General features: G+C 26.8%; 1 protein-coding gene across 1 annotated transcript in view; it reads left to right on the top strand.

Annotated features, from left to right (window-relative positions):
* LOC107443800 (solute carrier organic anion transporter family member 74D) overlaps positions 1 to 18,933 on the top strand; it is a gene marked incomplete in the record, with an annotated part of 148,079 nt that overhangs the window by 73,524 nt on the left and 55,622 nt on the right. The window contains 1 exon segment of the mRNA XM_071188450.1: positions 10,086 to 10,148. Coding sequence (XP_071044551.1) covers positions 10,125 to 10,148 — 24 coding nt within the window.

The raw sequence follows: 18,933 nt of genomic DNA, 5'->3' as shown, positions 1-18,933 counted from the left end.
TTTTCTTTGCATTTATACAAATACTCGATCTTGCCTGACTCCGGGGGGGGGGGTTCCAAATCTGAAATTAGTCTTGCTCTGAATTTTTTTTTATTGACATTTTTATTGTTCTTTTTTTTTTTTGAATTGAACAAGTTTAAAAACGTTATATATAAAAGGGAGTTCACGTAAATGTTACGAAAAATTCTAGGGGAGATACGAATTAAAATAGCATAAGAACCCATGCCCGGAAATGTACGCGGTTAGGGACTTTTCCCAATCACTACCTGTACAAAAGCACACGAAAAAACAGTTCATCATATGGAAGTGCCCCTAGCAGCGTATGGCATTTCCGGGCATGGGTTCCTCTGCACTTTTAATCCTGATAATGTGTTCTAACTCTCCTAGAAGTTTGCCGTAACATTTATACGATCCCCGGTTATAATTATCGTTTTTTAACTTGCACATTTCGACAAAAACTAAACAAAAAAGACTGTTTAAAACAATTGTAGCTTGGAGAAGGAAATTGATTGATTGAGCGAACTGATTTAAAATCAGGAAAGTGAAGTATTCGAGATCCGTTAAAAAAAACTAAACAAAGAATACTGTTTAAAACAATTGTAGCTTGGAGTAGGAAATTGATTGATTGAGCGAACTGATTTAAAATCTGAAGAGTGAAGTATTCAAGATCCGTTAAAAAAAAACTATAAAAAAAAATACTGTTTAAAACAATTGTAGCTTGGAGAAGGAAATTGATTGATTGAGCGAACTGATTCAAAATCAGGAAAGTGAAGTATTCAAGATCCGTTAAAAAAAACTAAACGAAAAATACTGTTTAAAACAATTGTAGCTTGGAGAAGGAAATTGATTGATTGAGCGAACTGATTTAAAATCAGGAAAGTGAAGTATTCAAGATCCGTTAAAAATTCTCATACAATGGAAAACGAAAGAAAACTTATGCCCCTGCGTTATTTGTTAATTCTAATGAAATGTGTAAAGTAATGTATGTTATAATGATAATATACAAAATATTAATAAATCATTGTGACTTGACCTTTAATGCGTTACTTATCTTTATTAATAGTAATAGTAAAGATTCATTCAATATTAACCCACTTTAAACCACTAAAACAGTTAAACTTCAACAGTTAAACTTTTTGTAATTCTTATATTACTCAGATTACCTTCAAAATCATTTTAAAACAAGCAAATTTTCGTTAAAGGAAAGCAAGGTTATTGCACTACTGCCACTTACGAAAGCTTCCTTTTACTCCATAAGAGGAAAAATAGATTAAATAGTTAAAAGATAGCTGATGAAGTTTTTTTATTTTATTTCAAGGTCAATCAATGCTCTCAACATTTCTGAGATTTAATTTATTTAGACAGAAAATTGATGAAGCAGATGTCTGTAATTAAACTATGATTTAATTAGAGATAATAGATTCATACACAGTTCTATAAAAAATTCTGGATCAAATTACGATATATAGTACCGGTTGGGTGAATTATCTGTAAAATCTATTTTTACCGTAAAATATTATAATGTAATTTTTACAGTAATATTTATTTAATTAGAGTGATTCAGTGATTTTACGGTAATTATTGCTGCAAAAATTACGGTTTATAATTTTTATTCCGTAACATGTTCCCTTAAAACTGGATTTTACGATAAAAAGTACCGGCACCCTGATTGCTGGTACTTTTTACCGTAATTTTTTACAGTGTACTCTTTGAGTATTTATAACGTGTTTATTGAGCCAAAAAGAAACTATGCAAACTCTAAATTATTTTTATTGTAATCATCGGATTTTCACGTACTAAATGCCAATTTTAATGGTTTGAAGGATTGTCCTCAAAAACTCTAATTAATTAGTACTAACGATAAATTAAATTTCAAAAGTAAGCAAAAAAATGCTTTTTTTTCTAAATAAAGTAGCTTTATTCAGATTTTGCAATGTATAATTGCAGTTTTAATAACAATGGAATTGGAAGGATGAGTAAAATAGTTAAAATTGTTTAATGATAATTGTTAGTAGTCATTATCAGGTAAACTGTAAAACATTCCGGATCGAATTGCTGTATAAAGTGCCAGCACTTAGAGTACATCATTCGTAAAATCCATTTTATCACGAAATCCGTTTTAACCGTAAAATGTCAAACCGTCACTTTTAGAACGATAATTAATTAGGAAGATTAAGTAACTTATTACTGTAAAAATTACGGTACATCAGATTTTTTCCTTAAAATGCTCCAGTAAAATTAATAAAACCAAAATATACTGTAAAACTAAAATAGAAGGTTAATAAAATCTAAGTAAACCGCATTTAAACAGTCCATTTGATAATTTTTCCATTCATATGGTAACAGTTTACAGGAAATTCTAGTTTTCAAAATTATAGTTCTTATTATTAGACATTTAGTAAAAAATACAAAACTAAAAACATACATTTAAGTGAATAAATGGTTGGTTTTTATGCTATGATCTAAGGTATTATGTTAAAATTACCAAGTTTTACCTCCTTTACCAAATTTTATTTACATATATATTATAAAACCATATTTTTCCCCCGTGCCTAATTCAAAAATTTGGACATGAATAAAGTAAGGAACATTTGTTACAAGAGTTTCTTTCAAAAAGATTTGCTTACATAATAAAAAATAATAAATTAAAATTTTTACAAAATTTTCAAAATAAGTGGCACAAAATGTTCTTATTTTTAAAAAATGCGCATTTGAAACTAAAAGTTTGAAAATCATTACACATAGCCTTTTTTATCGACATTATTTGTGACTAAAAGGGTTATAGTTTTTATTACCACACACTTAGTAAAAAAGGCAAAACTTAAGAGTAAATATTATTGAATAAATGTTTTTTTATACCATGCTCTAAAGATGATAAATTACCAAATTTTACAACACTTACCAAATTTCATCAAATCTTATAAAACTATATTTTATTCTTATAAAACTATATTTTATAACTATATTTTATTCCTAATTTTACCAAAATCACTACGAAAGCGTTTTGGTAGCCTAACCTTAGAACCAAAAAAGAAGATAAGTTTTACCATACTCTGGTAGTTTAGACGAAATGCTTTTTCAGTGTGGTATATAGTATAATGATACTCAAGCTGTGGTAAATTATAACATATTCTACTATTTGTCGTAAATAGTAACATGATCTACTTTTCCCGATTAATAGTAATGATCTATTATTTATCGTAAATAGAAACACGATATATTATCATAACTAAATAGCAACATGATCTACTCTTTCTGGGTAATAGCAGCAGGATCTACTATATGTGGTAAATGATAGCATGATGTACTATCCCTGGTTAATAGCAACATTATATACTATCTCTGGTAAGTAGAGACGTGAATTAATTTCACAACCCTTTAAAACAATCATTTTTAGTATTATTTATTATTTTAGTATTTAGTATTATTTAAAACTCAAATGACTAATCTTCAAAATTTATACACTTGTTAAAATTGATCCTTAGAAATCAATTAAATTAAATAGTTATTATATTAACAGTCATTTTTAGTATTATTTAATAATCAAATGATTAATCTTCAAAATTTATACACTTGTTAAAAAATTATCCTTAGAGATGAAAAAAAGTGAAATAGTTATTATATTAACTGTCATTTTTAGTATTATTTAATAATCAAATGACTAATCTTCAAAATTTATACACTAATTGAAAATTTATCCTTAGAAATCAACTAAATGAAATAGTTATTATAATAACAGTCATTTTAGTGTTATTTAATAATCAAATGACTAATCTTCAAAATTTATACACTAATTGAAAATTGATCCTTAGAAATCAATTAAATTAAATAGTTATTATACTAACAGTCATTTTTAGTATTATTTAATAATCAAATGATTAACCTTCAAAATTCTTACACTAATTGAAAATTTATCCCTAGAAATCAGCTAAATTAAATAGTTATTATATTAACAGTCATTTTCAGTATTATTTAATAATCAAATGACTAATCTTCAAAATTTATACACTTGTTAAAAATTGATCTTTAGAAATAAAAAAAATGAAATAGTTATTATATTAACAGTCATTTTAGTGCTATTTAATAATCAAATGACAAATCTTCAAAATTTATACACTAATTGAAAATTTATCCTTAGAAATCAAATAAATGAAATATTTATTATATCTCAACTTAAAAGCACCACATCTAACTTCTGACATTTTGGGTTACGAATCAATAAGAGCTAGGCTGGATTAACTTTCTTTTTTGAAGTTAGAAAGTATTAGATCAGGATAAAACTATTTCTCGCTTGTTACAATAAATGTATTTTTGTTTCTTTTTATTTAAAAAAAAATCATCTAGGTGGGTTAATGAACTCAAGTTCAGTGATGGTTACAGTGTTTGCTGCTGGGCAATCGTTACCACGGCAACCTGATGGGGTTGCGCCAGAAATTAGTATGAATTGTTGCCACCATCGACTGTGCTTATAGAAATTAAAGAAAGAATATGAATACCTGTCACCGGCAAACGATCTTATATGTTTGTGTTAAGCTAATTAATTATAAGATACAATACTCTTAGGGGGGAAATAACCGTAGTTGAACCAATATTAATTCATATAAGAGGAACTATGGTTTTGTTGCAAATTGATATGCTTGAATGATAAATATAAAATATATAAGTAAAAAATATATGAATAAAATATTTCGCAAGTTTATATGCTTGAAAGATAAATATAAAATATATAAATAAAAAATTTATTAATAAAAAATTTATAAATAAAATATTTTACAAATTTATGTATTTGAAATACAATTATAAAATATCTAAATTAAAAAATATATAAATAAAATATTTTACAAATTTATGTATTTGAAATACAAATATAAAATATCTAAATTAAAAAATATATAAATAAAATATTTTGCAAATTTATGTAATTGAAAGATAAATATAAAATAAATAAATAAAAAATGTATAAATGAAATATTTTACAAATTTATATGTTTGAAATATAAATATAAAATATCGAAATTTGAAATATAAATATAAAATATTTAAATTAAAAATATATAAATAAAATATTTTACAAATTTATGTAATTGAAAGATAAATATAAAATAAATAAATAAAAAATGTATACATAAAATATTTCACAAAATTATAGGAGTGAAAAATGTATTAATTTTTTCTCCTTCTTAGCATTCATAAATATAAATAGAGAACCTAAACAGGGTAGTAGAGTAAGGCATAACTTAATAAATTTCAGAGTTTAATAAAATATGTTTAAACAAAAGTCGTAGCAGAATTTCCGAATAACCTATTCTAAGAAGGGAACAAAAAAGCATAACTTAAAGATTCCACTAGCATACAAATTTAATATGAATTTTGATGTGCAGTTTTTTTGACATAGTTTACTTAAAGAGCAAACGCATGATAGTGGGGTCACCAATGTTATTCAAATTTTGCCGTGATTGGTGCTCTTTTGAATTCAATTTTGTTTTCTGTTAGTTCATGGATGAGTAACTCAGAAGTAAGTAATAAAAAAAATAATCATCTAGCAAACAATATTAAATATTCTACTTTTCTCTTGGTCACGATGAGGCTGCTTTTTATTTATTTTCTTTGTGTGCTATATTTAGATATTAGTGGATTACAATTCTAAGAGTTATTTCAGTTCGTAAAAACACTGATAAAAAGCCTTTATAAACGTTACTTGTATCAAGCTAATTTATTGAATAAAGTGTAAATTTTATGATTTGTGCTGAGTGAGCCTCAAGCCATCACCGGGGGTTGAACCCTGGTCTGCAATGATAATTCAGTACCTTAACCGCTGAACCATCACAGCGATATAAAGAAGGTTTTTTTTAACTGACTCACCTTAGTAACTATCTACTTTTAAAAATTTCCCAAATAGTTTAATGTTTGTACACCTGGAAAATATAAACGCACACCCACTTCCAATTTTCTGACATCGGATAATCAATTTTCTATTAAACAAATAATAAATAAAAGTATTTCTATACTAATAGTAAGTAAAAATCAGAAACAAAGTAACTGTTTTAAGATGGCCGGAAGGCGATTTTCCGATTCAGTGGCTTCTAACGACCCACTCTCTTGTTGGGCCTTTTTTTTCATAAAAACATCATTTTTGACTTTTTTATAGTTCAGGTAGCAAATTTTAAATGAAATAAAAGCTTACATTATAATTGCGACCAACTGCAGCGTGGAAGAAAATCTCCAATCTTTGATCATGTGTGATTCATAAATTGTGTGAAAGGAATTGTTTATGTGATTTTTTAATCGCATTCGTACGAAATACGAAGCGAGATTCATAAATAGCTTGTATATAAATCGTAATGTATGATTTAGAAATCGAGGCATGCATTTCTTAAATCACGTGGATACAAATTGCGATAAATAATTAGTAAGTCTATCACAACCATTTTGTCTCCTAATTCATATTATGTAAACAAATCTGTAGATAAAAAAAACATCTACATATAAAAATAAAATATTAGGTATTGGAGCTATTTTCATGATTTTCACAAATTATAATTCTTCACCACCATCAAAAAATATGATTCATCAAACATCAAGAAATTGAACGAAAAAAATCATTTAATTTCAGATTTCGTCTTTTTTATCCCCTTTTGTAACATTGCCAATGAATTGCACCCATTTTCACGAAACCTGAACATGTATGGATTTCTTAAAAGATAAATAATGAAAAATTTATCTTTTAGAATGGTAAAAAAAAATTGAGGTCTGTAACTTAAATCGCTTTGAAAGGCAACTTTCATTAAAGAGCTAGTCTGTCTTAAACCTTAAACAGTTTGTCGACCTCATTTACTGTCAAACATGGCAAACAGTTTCTGTTTCAAACTAACTGTCAACATCGAGTATTGCACGCAAAGCAAGCACTTAAACAGGTTGACTTCCTTTAATTTTACTCTGCATGGATTAGATCCTTAGAAGCGTGAGAGAGATGTAAATCTGCAGAGGAAACAACGAGTTAAAGAAATCTCTAAGATGAAAAGTAAATTGACCCTCTACCACGAATTGTAACTTTATAACATCCTGCGGTTTTCATAGTCATTTAACTGTTATTTATTATGTACCTGTCCAATTGTGGTCTACAACCTGTAATAGAAAAAAAAATCAATTAACTCGTTAGTGACCTTTAAATTATATCAAATTTAATAAAATACTACTTTTGAGAGATTTTTTTTACGATGATACAATTTAATTTATAAAACATAAAAAAATAGAAGAGAAAATGTTTAATAATAAATACGCCATATTTATCAGAATAAATAATTTAGTTTTAAAGCATTTTTGTATGAGCAATAACTGTCCTGTGTTGCTAGTAAGTTGGGATTTCACATTTTACGAGACAATTTAGTTTCATATTAGTTAATGAAAAATTTATTTATCTATCATATACACTACCAAACAATAATGGAAGAAATACTAAATTTCTCAAAAAATAATTTGAGGATTATTTTGTAACCTAATCAATCAAGTATAAAATCTACTTAGGAAATTGCTAGAAACTTTTTAAATTTTCAATATATTCAAATCGAACTTTTTCGACAGTTAGAAAAGACGATACGATTCGCTACAAGATTATGAAAATATTTTTTCTGCGCATGCGCATTGAAATAGAATTACCTTAAATACTCTTACCTTGCGCCTTTACACTATTTTAAACGATTTTACATTTTAAAATTCTGATTTTGTTATTAATTAAAAGTTTCTCCAAAAAAAATTTAATTTTGTTGAACATTTTGTTACAGCTAAAGAACGTTAGACAAAAAAAATTAGTTTTCAGAAAAATGTCCCTATCTTCATAAATATTTAAGTTAAGTTGCAATTCTTACAAGCAACAACCAAAGTAATCGATGCAAGTTACAAATTTATTGCAATATTTTATGATAGGGTGTTCAAAAATACTTATTTTTGTTCGTAATTTATCGCCTGTCCCTTAAACCTATGAAAGCTTTAATAAATTATCTTGCAAATTCTTTGACTTGATTATGCAGTGCTATGGTTTAATTTGATGGGAAATTTTCTTCAGTTTAACAACCTATTAAAGTTACAATAAATTTACACCATATTTTGATTCAAAGTACGGATATTTAGATTAAACGTAAAATCGATATAAAAGGGAAAGAAAACTTAAAAAACTAAACTTTTTTTTTAAGTTTGAGAGATTATTTTTCCATTAAATGATTTTGAGGAAAACTCTATTAATAAAACATGCACTAATGAGAAAAAACTAATGAAAAACTAAATCAAGTATGAATTTCAATTAATAAAAGAGAAATTAAAAAAGCTAATCTTTTTTTTTTTATTTTAAAAGGCTATTTCTCCAGACAATGGCTTACGAGGAAAGGTTTATTAATGAAACATGAACTCACGAGGAAAAATTATTGAAAAATATGAATTATACTTAAGTCAAATATAAATTATACGTTTTAATATAGCATTTAATTATCAATTTGATTCATTTTTACACACATATCTCCAGTAGTTTACCCATGCAACATTTTTTTTAAAAGATAAGAAGATTCTAGATTAAATTTTTCGACTAGAATTTCACTTGCTTGAACTGACAAACACAAGCTTTGATAGTATCATTAAAAAGAAGAAAAAAAAGAAACAAAAACAACTATTTAACTCAAAAGCCAGTCTGTAATAAATGCTCCCAATGTTCAAGTAACCTTATTTTTCTACTGCTTTTAGTATCATCCTTAATTAAGCACTTTAAACTTTTTTCTTTTTAAAACAAGAAAAAGAAAGAAAAAGGAAAGCTCTGAAGAAGGAGTATTCTATTTTCAGCAACGCGGGTGGTTGATTTCATTTGTTAGTATTTGTTTTTCCTGTGACCTTTTTTTTCCTTCGTTTTCTTTTTTATTGAAGAAATATTTATTTTTAGAAATTATATGTAGCGAGTGTTGTTTCAATTCTGCTTCTTAAATAAGTTGAAAATGAACGACCTTCACCTATGTTTATTTGGCTTTTAAAACATATTATGCAATTTTTTCTCGTATATATAAATACTGCCTTTAGTTACTTAACTTCTAGTTAGGTTACTTCTCGCATATATAAGCACACTGTCTTAGGTTACTATTCTTCTCGTTAATTTACTTCTCGCATAAATAAATACTGCCTAAGGTTTAGGTTACTTAGGTTAGGTACCTAAGTTTAGGTACATAAGTTTAGATACAGATAATAATTTCATGTGATTTTTTTTTTAAAATACTTTTAATTTAAACTTCTAACTTTATTATATTTTTTAGCTTAAGCAAAAGATAATATAATATTCATATAAATCAATTAGGTTGTTTGCGTCGTTTAAAATATTTCAAAAATGAATTAATTATGGTAGTGCATTTAAATAACAAATAACTTTAAATAACTTATTTGCAGGGCAGTATTTGAGATACATTAACAACATTTAAAATTTAATAATATTGCTATATTATTGTTTTATTTCATAACCAGCGTTGAACCTTATTCTGAGTTTACGACTATCGATGTTCAACTCCGCACCCTTGTAATTTTGAGCCCAAACCAGAAGACAAGAGAACTTCTGGATCAAGCACTGGGACAAACTAGACTTCGTGGAGAACTTTTTGATGGAACTAACCCGCATTTGCGTTACATGGTGAGGAATACCACAAAAACCACCCACGGTTAGCCCGATGGCAAGGGGATTCCAACCCAAGATCAGTCTATCATTGGAGATATTCTACGTCAGTATTTTTGGTCGGTGAAATCTGGATGAAGAATTCGTTTTTACCAGCCACCGCTGGGATCCGAACCTGGCACACCTCATTAGGAAGTGAACGCTCTATCCTCCCTCTGAGCCGCAGCGGGTCAATATTACTATATTTGTAACAAATAAATCATTGCATTAATCATTGCGTCTTTCAATCAATTTAATCAATACTATACCAGTAAAAAGCAGGATTATTTACATTTGTCTTTTATTTAACTAATCAGCATATGTTCACTGTATTTAATCATTTAAATGCTTATGTTTTGTTAGATTTTGCTATTTAATGATATTTACATATTTCTCTTTATCTTTGCAGATTTTTTGGGATTTTATAGGCTGTAAATGAAATATATAAATGAACAACTCATGTGAACCTATAGTAAGTGTTATTTTTTAACTTTTTTGAATTTTTTTTAATGTAGATAAGTAAACTGTAAAAACAATTATAATTATTTTATCAGATATAAATTCTTTATTCTTTGTTTTATCCTAGTTTTTGCGTTGTCTTATTTACAAGAAAAACTTTTTTGTTTGACTTCAAAAATTATATCACGTGACACTAAAATAATGAAAGTTAAATATTCAAACCTAAATTTCATTGTGTTAAAAAAAGTAATTCAGCTACGCAAAAAAAAAAAAAAAAAGCATGTGCAGAACTGGAAAGNTAAAAAAAAAAAAAAAAAAAAAAAAAAAAAAAAAAAAAAAAAAAAAAAAAAAGCATGTGCATTTAAAAAACGTTACATATACATACATACATATACTTATTTCTTAAGCATATACGTTTAGAAAATCGCTTAGAAAAACAAATGAAAATAACAACCTTGTTCTCTTTTAGTAAAAAGATAAACTTTCACCTAAAACGGGAAATGCTTATTAATATTTTATGAGAAAAGCAACAGAGCACTAAAATAATCATATTAAAAATTCTAAAAAGTACTCTTGATATATTAATCCAGTACTCCCTTCCATCATTTATCATTGTATCATTTTTAAATTATTATTTTGATCTATTTAAAATTCAAGAATGAATTAAATTGTTTTAACTTTCCCTTTTTTATGCTGAAATTTTAAAGAATTATTTCTTTTCTCTAATTTTCAAAAAAAATTTACCTATATTTTATTGTGCTTATAATGGAAGACATTAAGATATAAAAATTTTGCTAGCCACGATAGAAATACATCTACAGCAATATTCATATACCTAATTATCTACTGATTTTAATTTAAACTGATATTTAAAATATGATAATGAGTTACACCATAATTGAACTTTACCTACATGTTACTTTATATGGATAAATTTGCTAAAAATATGGGGATGCAATTATATGAAACTTCTAACGTCAAAAATTGACGTGTTAATATCCTCACGTTTTGTTCATATCAAATTGCATTTTGAGTGATCATTAAAAAATGGAAAATATTAAAATGGAAGTGCTTTCCTCGAAACCAATTACTAATTTTTTTAAATACAAGAATAAAGATAATTAACGCTGTCATGGCGAGAGATAATTTCTCAAGTGATGTTTATCACAAGATTATTTATAGACACATAAAGTTTTGATATTCACAAATAATATTAACATAGATACAATATCTGAAAGATTATTGTTAAGAAAGATAATGTATCGTCAAGTGCTAGTTATCAAAAGATTATTTATCGACTCAAAGAGTTCTGATATTCACAAATATTATAAACTGATTTACAATATCGTGAAAATTTAGATTATCGTCACGAAAGACAATTTATCGTAAAACGATATTTATTGCAAGATTATTTATCAAAACCAAAAAGTTCTGATATTCACAGATAATATTAATATGGATACAATATTTTGAGAGTTTAAATTATCGTCACGAAAGATAATTTATCATCAAGTGATATATATCACAAGATTATTTATCGACACAAAAAGTTCTAATATTTATAAATAAAGATAGATTCAATATCTTGAAAATATAGATTATCGTCACAAAAGATAATTTATCGTCAAACGATATTTATTGTAAGATTATTTTTCGAACCAAAAAGTTCTGATATTCACAGATAATATTAATATGGATACAATATTTTGAGAGTTTAAATTATCGTCACGAAAGATAATTTATCATTAAGTGATATTTATCACAAGATTATTTATCGACACATATAATTCTGATATTCATAAATAAAGATGGATACAATATCTTGAAAGTTTAGATTATCATAACGAAAGTTAATTTATCATCAAGTGATATTTATCACAAGACTACATACAAAGAAAAGTTTCTAATATCCAGAAATAATATCATACATTGTTTTGAAAAGAAACATGCAAATAGCTAATAATTATATCCGAATATAAAGTTTTTCAATGTATTATTTTGAAATATTATTTCTTGATGAAAAAAATACCCCTAAAATTCATGAATAGTGTTGCTTAAGTACCCAAAAAAACTATTTTAATATATGCACACTTAAAACAAAAGATTAAAGATAGATACGCAACACCAAATGATATGATGATTAATTAATGCTAATAGCATGTTATGGTGTTATCATTAGTGTCATACATATTGTCAACCCTGCATTAACCATTAAAACCATTTCATTGCTTCTACGTGAATACGCAACATTAAATATTAAAGTGATTAATTAATGTTATGTAATAAGCTGTTATTTTAATATCAATTTATAACAAATTAACTTACTGATAAAATAATTTTTACCTAGTGTATTAAAGCAAGACTTGTAGAAAGGCATTTCTCAAAAAAATTACTGCACCAATCTGATTTCCGTCTTCATGTTTATTATTCCAAAAGAACTTTTTTAACTTCCTGGTGATCAGCAATAAAAATGATATAAAGTTTTATTACGATATAATGTTTAAAATTATTATAAATAGAGTTTCATTATTTTGTAATATCTTTTTAATGTTTTTGATAAACTAAAAATAGCCATAAGAGCAAAAATCACTGGGAAAATATTATATTTGTTGGAACACATTAATATAAAGCCCAACGCTAAATAATAATTAATGTTAATAGTATATTTTGGCGTGCAATTAATATCATATATACTATGAAAACTAAATGCAATAATGCTTTTAAGTGAATACGAAGCATTAAATGTTATAGTCTTTAAGTTATATTAAGTAATTACTAGAGCTGGAGCTGGGCTATATCGTGAAATATCGATCTTCTTTAATTATCGTGATTACGATGTTTAAAGTATATTCTCATGATTAATTGTAAATACGATATATATTGATAAAATATCGTGACTAATTTACCTTCTGTGTAGAAAGAAAAAGAAAACATTTTGTTTCACTACAATGTTTCACAGTAGCGTTATGGAAACTGAGTGGAATTGGGCAAGACGAATCATAAAGGTGATTCAAATCATTAAAATTAAATCAATCATGTGATTCATATTAGTGATTCGAATCACTTGCCTTGATTCAAACCAATTAATCTGAATCATTTGAATCGAATCTGTGGATTCAAATCAGTTGATTCAAATCACTTCTAAATTATGAATACAAAAGAAATACTAAGCATAAGAAAATGTATGATGATATATAATATATCGTTAGTGTTTAAAGCATATTCTCGTGATTTATCGTAAATACGATATCTATTGATAATTATCGACAACGATAAGGGCCGATAACTGTCGACAAGGGTGAATGTCAATAATTATTGACATTGATAAGTATCGTGACTAAATTAAGAATAAAATCCCTTTTGCGTAGAAAGAAGAGAAAAACCTTTTGCTTCACTACAATGCTTCACAGTATCATTATGGCGACTGAAAAGAATTGGGCAAGATGAATCATAAAGGTGATTCAAATCATTAAAGAAGATCAATTATTATGTGATTCATAACAGTGATTCGAATCACTTGTATTGATTTAAACCAATTAATATGAATCGTTTGAATCGAATCTGTGGATTTGAATCAACTGTTCTGTGAATTCAAATCACTTCTAAATTATGAATACAAAACAAATAATAAGCATAAGAAAATGTGTGACGATATATAATATATCGTTAATGAAGAATGCATTAATATTTGAGGTAGAAGTACTTGAATGTTTCATTTATGCAAAAATCTGGAAAAATAAAGAGAGTTTTTAACTGTTAGCCAGTTTAATAGAGTTATTTGAATTGAATCTATGGATTCCAATCACTTCTGGTTCAGAATGCAAAGCAGACAATAAGAAAAGTAATATAAAACAATGTAAATTATATCGTTCATGATGAATGCGTTTATGTTTAAAGTAGATACATAAAGTAGATATATCTGAATGATTCATTATAGAAAATTATGTTTTAAAAAAAAAGGAAAAGAGGGATTTTAACTCATAACAGGATTTTTAACTGTTAACTTGTTGAAAAATTTTAATTAATTAGATTGAAAAAGTCGTGATAATTCGTAAATTATTGATATTTTCTGATGGTATATCATGATATTAAATTTTTTAATATAGACCATCACTAGTAATATTTCGAGTTATTCTAAAACATTGTAACTTGTTTACGAAGAAGAACATTCTGGCAAAATTATCGTACTGCATGATAAAAACCTTTCTGTTAAAGATAAAAAATAAGAGAAACATAATTTTGGTTACATAATTTTGGTTCCGTTCAGTTGGTAACGGTTCACTGAAAATTTTGGTATTACAAATTATAGTTCTTAATACTACACATTAACTAAAAGATACAAAACTGAAAAGTAAATTTAACCGTACAAATGGTTTTTATGCCATACTCTACTAAGGTATGATAAAGTTGCCAAATTTTACCATATTTAAGAAATTTTAAAACGCATCATGAAGCAATATTTTATCATTAATTTTACCAAATTCATTAACAAAGCGCTATGATAAAAAATATCGTGCTTTTTAGTGTTCCCATAAGTCAGAAACGCTGTCAATTATACCAGATTCTGGTAGTTTTGAGCATATTTTTCTTCTCAGCGTGGGAAATAACATTTAAACGTGTAAAAGAAAATCTGGTAAAATTACTGTACTGTATGGTAATGACATATCTATAAAAAAAAACTTAATTCTGGTTAATAAAAAACAAAATATGCGGTGTTTAAACCTATTATTTCAGTCAAAAAACAGTCTCTTAATTTGACAGAAGTATCTTGACATTTTCTTATATAATATTAATAACCATAACTGTATCAGAAAATCTCTCCATCTACTTTTATTCATATTTCTTAAATTGAAATATGGTGGTATAATTACATTTCATTATATAAGGATGGGAAAAAAAATATGTTGCGAAATAATTTTGAATCTTTGTTGCGAAATATAGTTCTGCGAAATTAGTTCAATTATTCACTATAGCTTTTGTATGCAATATTTTTGTTTGTATTTTTTCTATGTACTAATTAACATATTATTAATAGTTTTTTGCAATTCAATTAAAAATATAATTATGTTTTCAAAAATAATTAATTATTTGAAAAGAGGAAAGAGAGTGCTAAATTTTATTGAAATTAATGCCATTTTTAATACTGATATAAATTTTAAATGCTGTATGCATTATGTTACGCAGAAAAAAATGGTAAAATTATTGTAGTAATGACATTTCCGTTAAAAAAAACTTAAATTTGGTTAATAAAACTAAAATATACGGTGTTTAAACGATTTATTTGGTAATTTTTTCCCTTCATATGTTAACGGTTTACCGGAAATTATAGTTTTAAAAATTATAGTTCTTATTATCACATACTTAGTAAAAAATACAAAACTGAAAAGTAAATTTTACCAGATAAATGGTTTTTATGCCATGCTTTATGGTATCACGACAAAATAACCAAATTATACCACATTTAACAAATCTCAACACATATTGCAAAACAATATTTTATTGTTAATTTTACCAAAATCATTACCTAAGATCTTCGTTAAAAATTTCAGCTCTTTTTGGTGTTCCTCATGGTGCCACAAATACATTTAATTTTACCATGTTCTGATAATTTTGACAATGTTTTTTCTTTGAGCCATGGTGGCTCAGGGTATAGAGCGTTCGCCTTCCAATGAGGTGAACTGGGTTCGAATCTCAGTCGATACGAATTCCGCATCCGGCTTGCACCGACCACAGTGCTGACGTGAAATATCCTCAGTGGTAGACGGATCATGGATTGACTCGCTGTGGCACAGAGGATAGAGCATTCACTTACTAATGACGTGTGCCAGGTTCGAATCCCAGCGGTGGCTGGTTGAAACGAATTCTTCATCCGGATTGCACCGACCAAAAATACGGACGTTAAATATCTTCAATGATAGACAAATCATGGGTTAGAGTCACCTTGCCGTCAGGGCTAACAGTGGAAGGTTCTCGTGTTCTTCCTCTTCATGTAACGCAAATACGGGTTAGCTCCATCAAAAAGTCCTCCTAGAAGGCAAATTTCTCCCAATAATCGATCCAGGAGTTCCCTTGTCTTCTGGATTGGGTTCAAAATTACAAAGCTACGGAGTTGAACATTAGTAGTCATAAACCCATAAAATTTGGCCGGCTGTTCAACGACGGTTATAAAATAAATAATAAAATACTTTTTCTTTTGTCAGTGTGGAGAAAAAAATTATAACATAGTGTATAAAACAAAAGTTTAAGAAAAACATTTCCCAATAAAAAGCATTGCATCATTTTGATTTCCGTCATCATGTTTATTATTCCAAAAGAGCTTTTTTACTTCCTGGTGGCCAGTAATAAAATGAGGGCTTGTGTTTTAAAAGATACGCGCTTCCTTGTCTGCGAATGAGATACGATAATGGAGGCGATAACAAAAAATTGGGTCGCTTAGCGGTAGAGGCTAAGGGGAAAAGCGGAATTTAAGATATAATATTTACGGTGAAAGCTGATGAATGTAGAAAACTGCTGTTTCTATTCAAGCATTTGTTTGTAGAAATTGCTACACTAACACGATTTGAGATCTATGGGAATTGCGATACCTCAAAAAGCACTTACTGCTTGTCCATTTGAAGATTTTTTTTTATTTATAACCTCTTCTTATCTTAATATTATAAATTTATATTTTTCTTAACGTCAGTGTGGCTATCTTAAAAGCAAAATATCTGATGAATTCCAGAAAAGTTATATAGGTGGAATCAGTGGTCGGAAAAACTACATTACTTTTGTAGTTTACTACAGCTTCTTTGTTACAAATGTAGTTAACTTCAACTACTTTTTTTTAAATTTCATGACCACTTTAGAAATTTGTAACTACTTCACTACTTTTAGGAGACGAGCTTTGATAGAGAACTTAATTTGAACCAATGTTTTTTTTTTTCGATTCAGCTTTAAATTTACGAATTTCAATTTTACTTTCCTTTTAACTCAAAATTTCTGCATTGTAATTTTCTCTTAATTTGTCTCCAACTTTACGAATCTTAACTTTTTTCTCCTTTTACCTCTAAATTTCTGTATCTTAATTTTTCTCTCGTTTTAACTTGAAGCTTTTTTTTTCTTTTTATTTATGACCTTTTCTTATCTTAATATTATAACTTTATATTTTTCTTAGCGTCAGTGTGGCTATCTTAAAAACAAAATATCTGATGGCAACGTGCATTCCAGAAAAGTTATATAGGCAGACTCAGTGGTCGGAAAAAACTACATTATTTTTGTAGTTTACTACAACTACTTTGTAATAAATGTAGTCAACTACTACTACCTTTTTTTAAATTTAGTGACTACTTCAGAAATTTGTAACTACTTCGCTACTTAAGAAGACGATCTTTGATGGAGAACTTTTTACACCTATGTTTCTTTTTTTATTTTTTTTTATTTTTGATTTAGCTTTAAATTTACGTATTTTAATTTTCCTTTCCTTTTAACTCAAAATTTCTGCATTTTAATTATTTCCCATTTTAGCTCCAAATTTCTACTTTTTAATTTTTCTCTTAATTTGTCTCTAAATTTACGAATCTTAATTGTTTCTCACTTTACCCCTAAATTTCTGGGTCTTAATTTTTCTCTCGTTTTAACTATAATTGCGTGATTTATTATCATACTTAATCGATAATTTATGGTGAAAAAAATTATTTTAATATAAACAACTGTTACATTTTAGAAGAACATTGAGGTCACTCTGTTACAAAAAATATTATTTTTAAAAATTAAAAAATTTCGTGAAAAAAATTTTTTCACAAATTTTTTTTATATTCCAAATTTTATTTTTAGCAATTAAAAATAAATAGTAAATATGTATGATACTTTTCAAGAATGGGGTCTCATTTTCAGAACTTTTTGTTTATTTTGAAATAAAAGCTGAGATTCTTTATACAATCCGTGACCAAGCTATTAGACGCACTCTAAGATTCTATGTAAAATCTTAATTAACAGGTGATACTACACAGCTTTATTATTTTTATGCAGCTGAAACCGGTTTGCACTTGTTTACGTTTGTGTATCAGTAGGTTAACATTGTAATGCAATACGTTGAAAATAAATACAAATAGGAAGTGTATAAAAAATCTACTGAATAAAAACCCATTACATATATGTTTAAATATAAAAGTTTTGCATATAAAATCGTGCAAAACATGCAATTATTAAAACACTACACTGCGTCTAATAATTTGGTCTAATTATTATAATATACTAATATAATACCTGATGTAATAAATATTCTATATATATATAATAACCTTTAAATTTATTCAATCGTTGAATATATATTTTATATTGTCAAATTTAACCAATTGATACACGGACGTAAACAAGTGAAACCAGTTTCAGTCGTGTAAAAGCAATGAGCTGATAATTAAGATTACATAGAATCTTATAGGGTGTCTAATAATTTCGCCAGGGACTGTAAATTAAGTTTAAATCTTTATAGCACATGTATAATTCTTTTTAAGCATGGGGGTTTAATTTCAAACTTTTTTACTTATTTTAAAGCAAGTGCAGAGATTCTTTATAAATTTAGCATAAATCTCTATAGTACATAGAAAATGTATAATTTTATACGATAGATAAAATCGAATTGTTTCTTAAATTAACCGTGTACCTGAAAGAATATTATCATATTGGATTTTACTCACTAGTTTTAATATTATATTGTCATACTCGCTAAATTATCCTCAGATTATAAATATTTTTTCTACTTTTGTTTTACTCAACAACTCAATTAATGATCACATTGGATTTTACTAATCTCAGTCGAT

This window comes from Parasteatoda tepidariorum, chromosome X2, assembly GCF_043381705.1.
Source record: "Parasteatoda tepidariorum isolate YZ-2023 chromosome X2, CAS_Ptep_4.0, whole genome shotgun sequence".
In the NCBI taxonomy this organism is placed as follows: Eukaryota; Metazoa; Arthropoda; class Arachnida; order Araneae; family Theridiidae; genus Parasteatoda; species Parasteatoda tepidariorum.
This window is presented reverse-complemented; position numbering and strand designations above follow the sequence as displayed.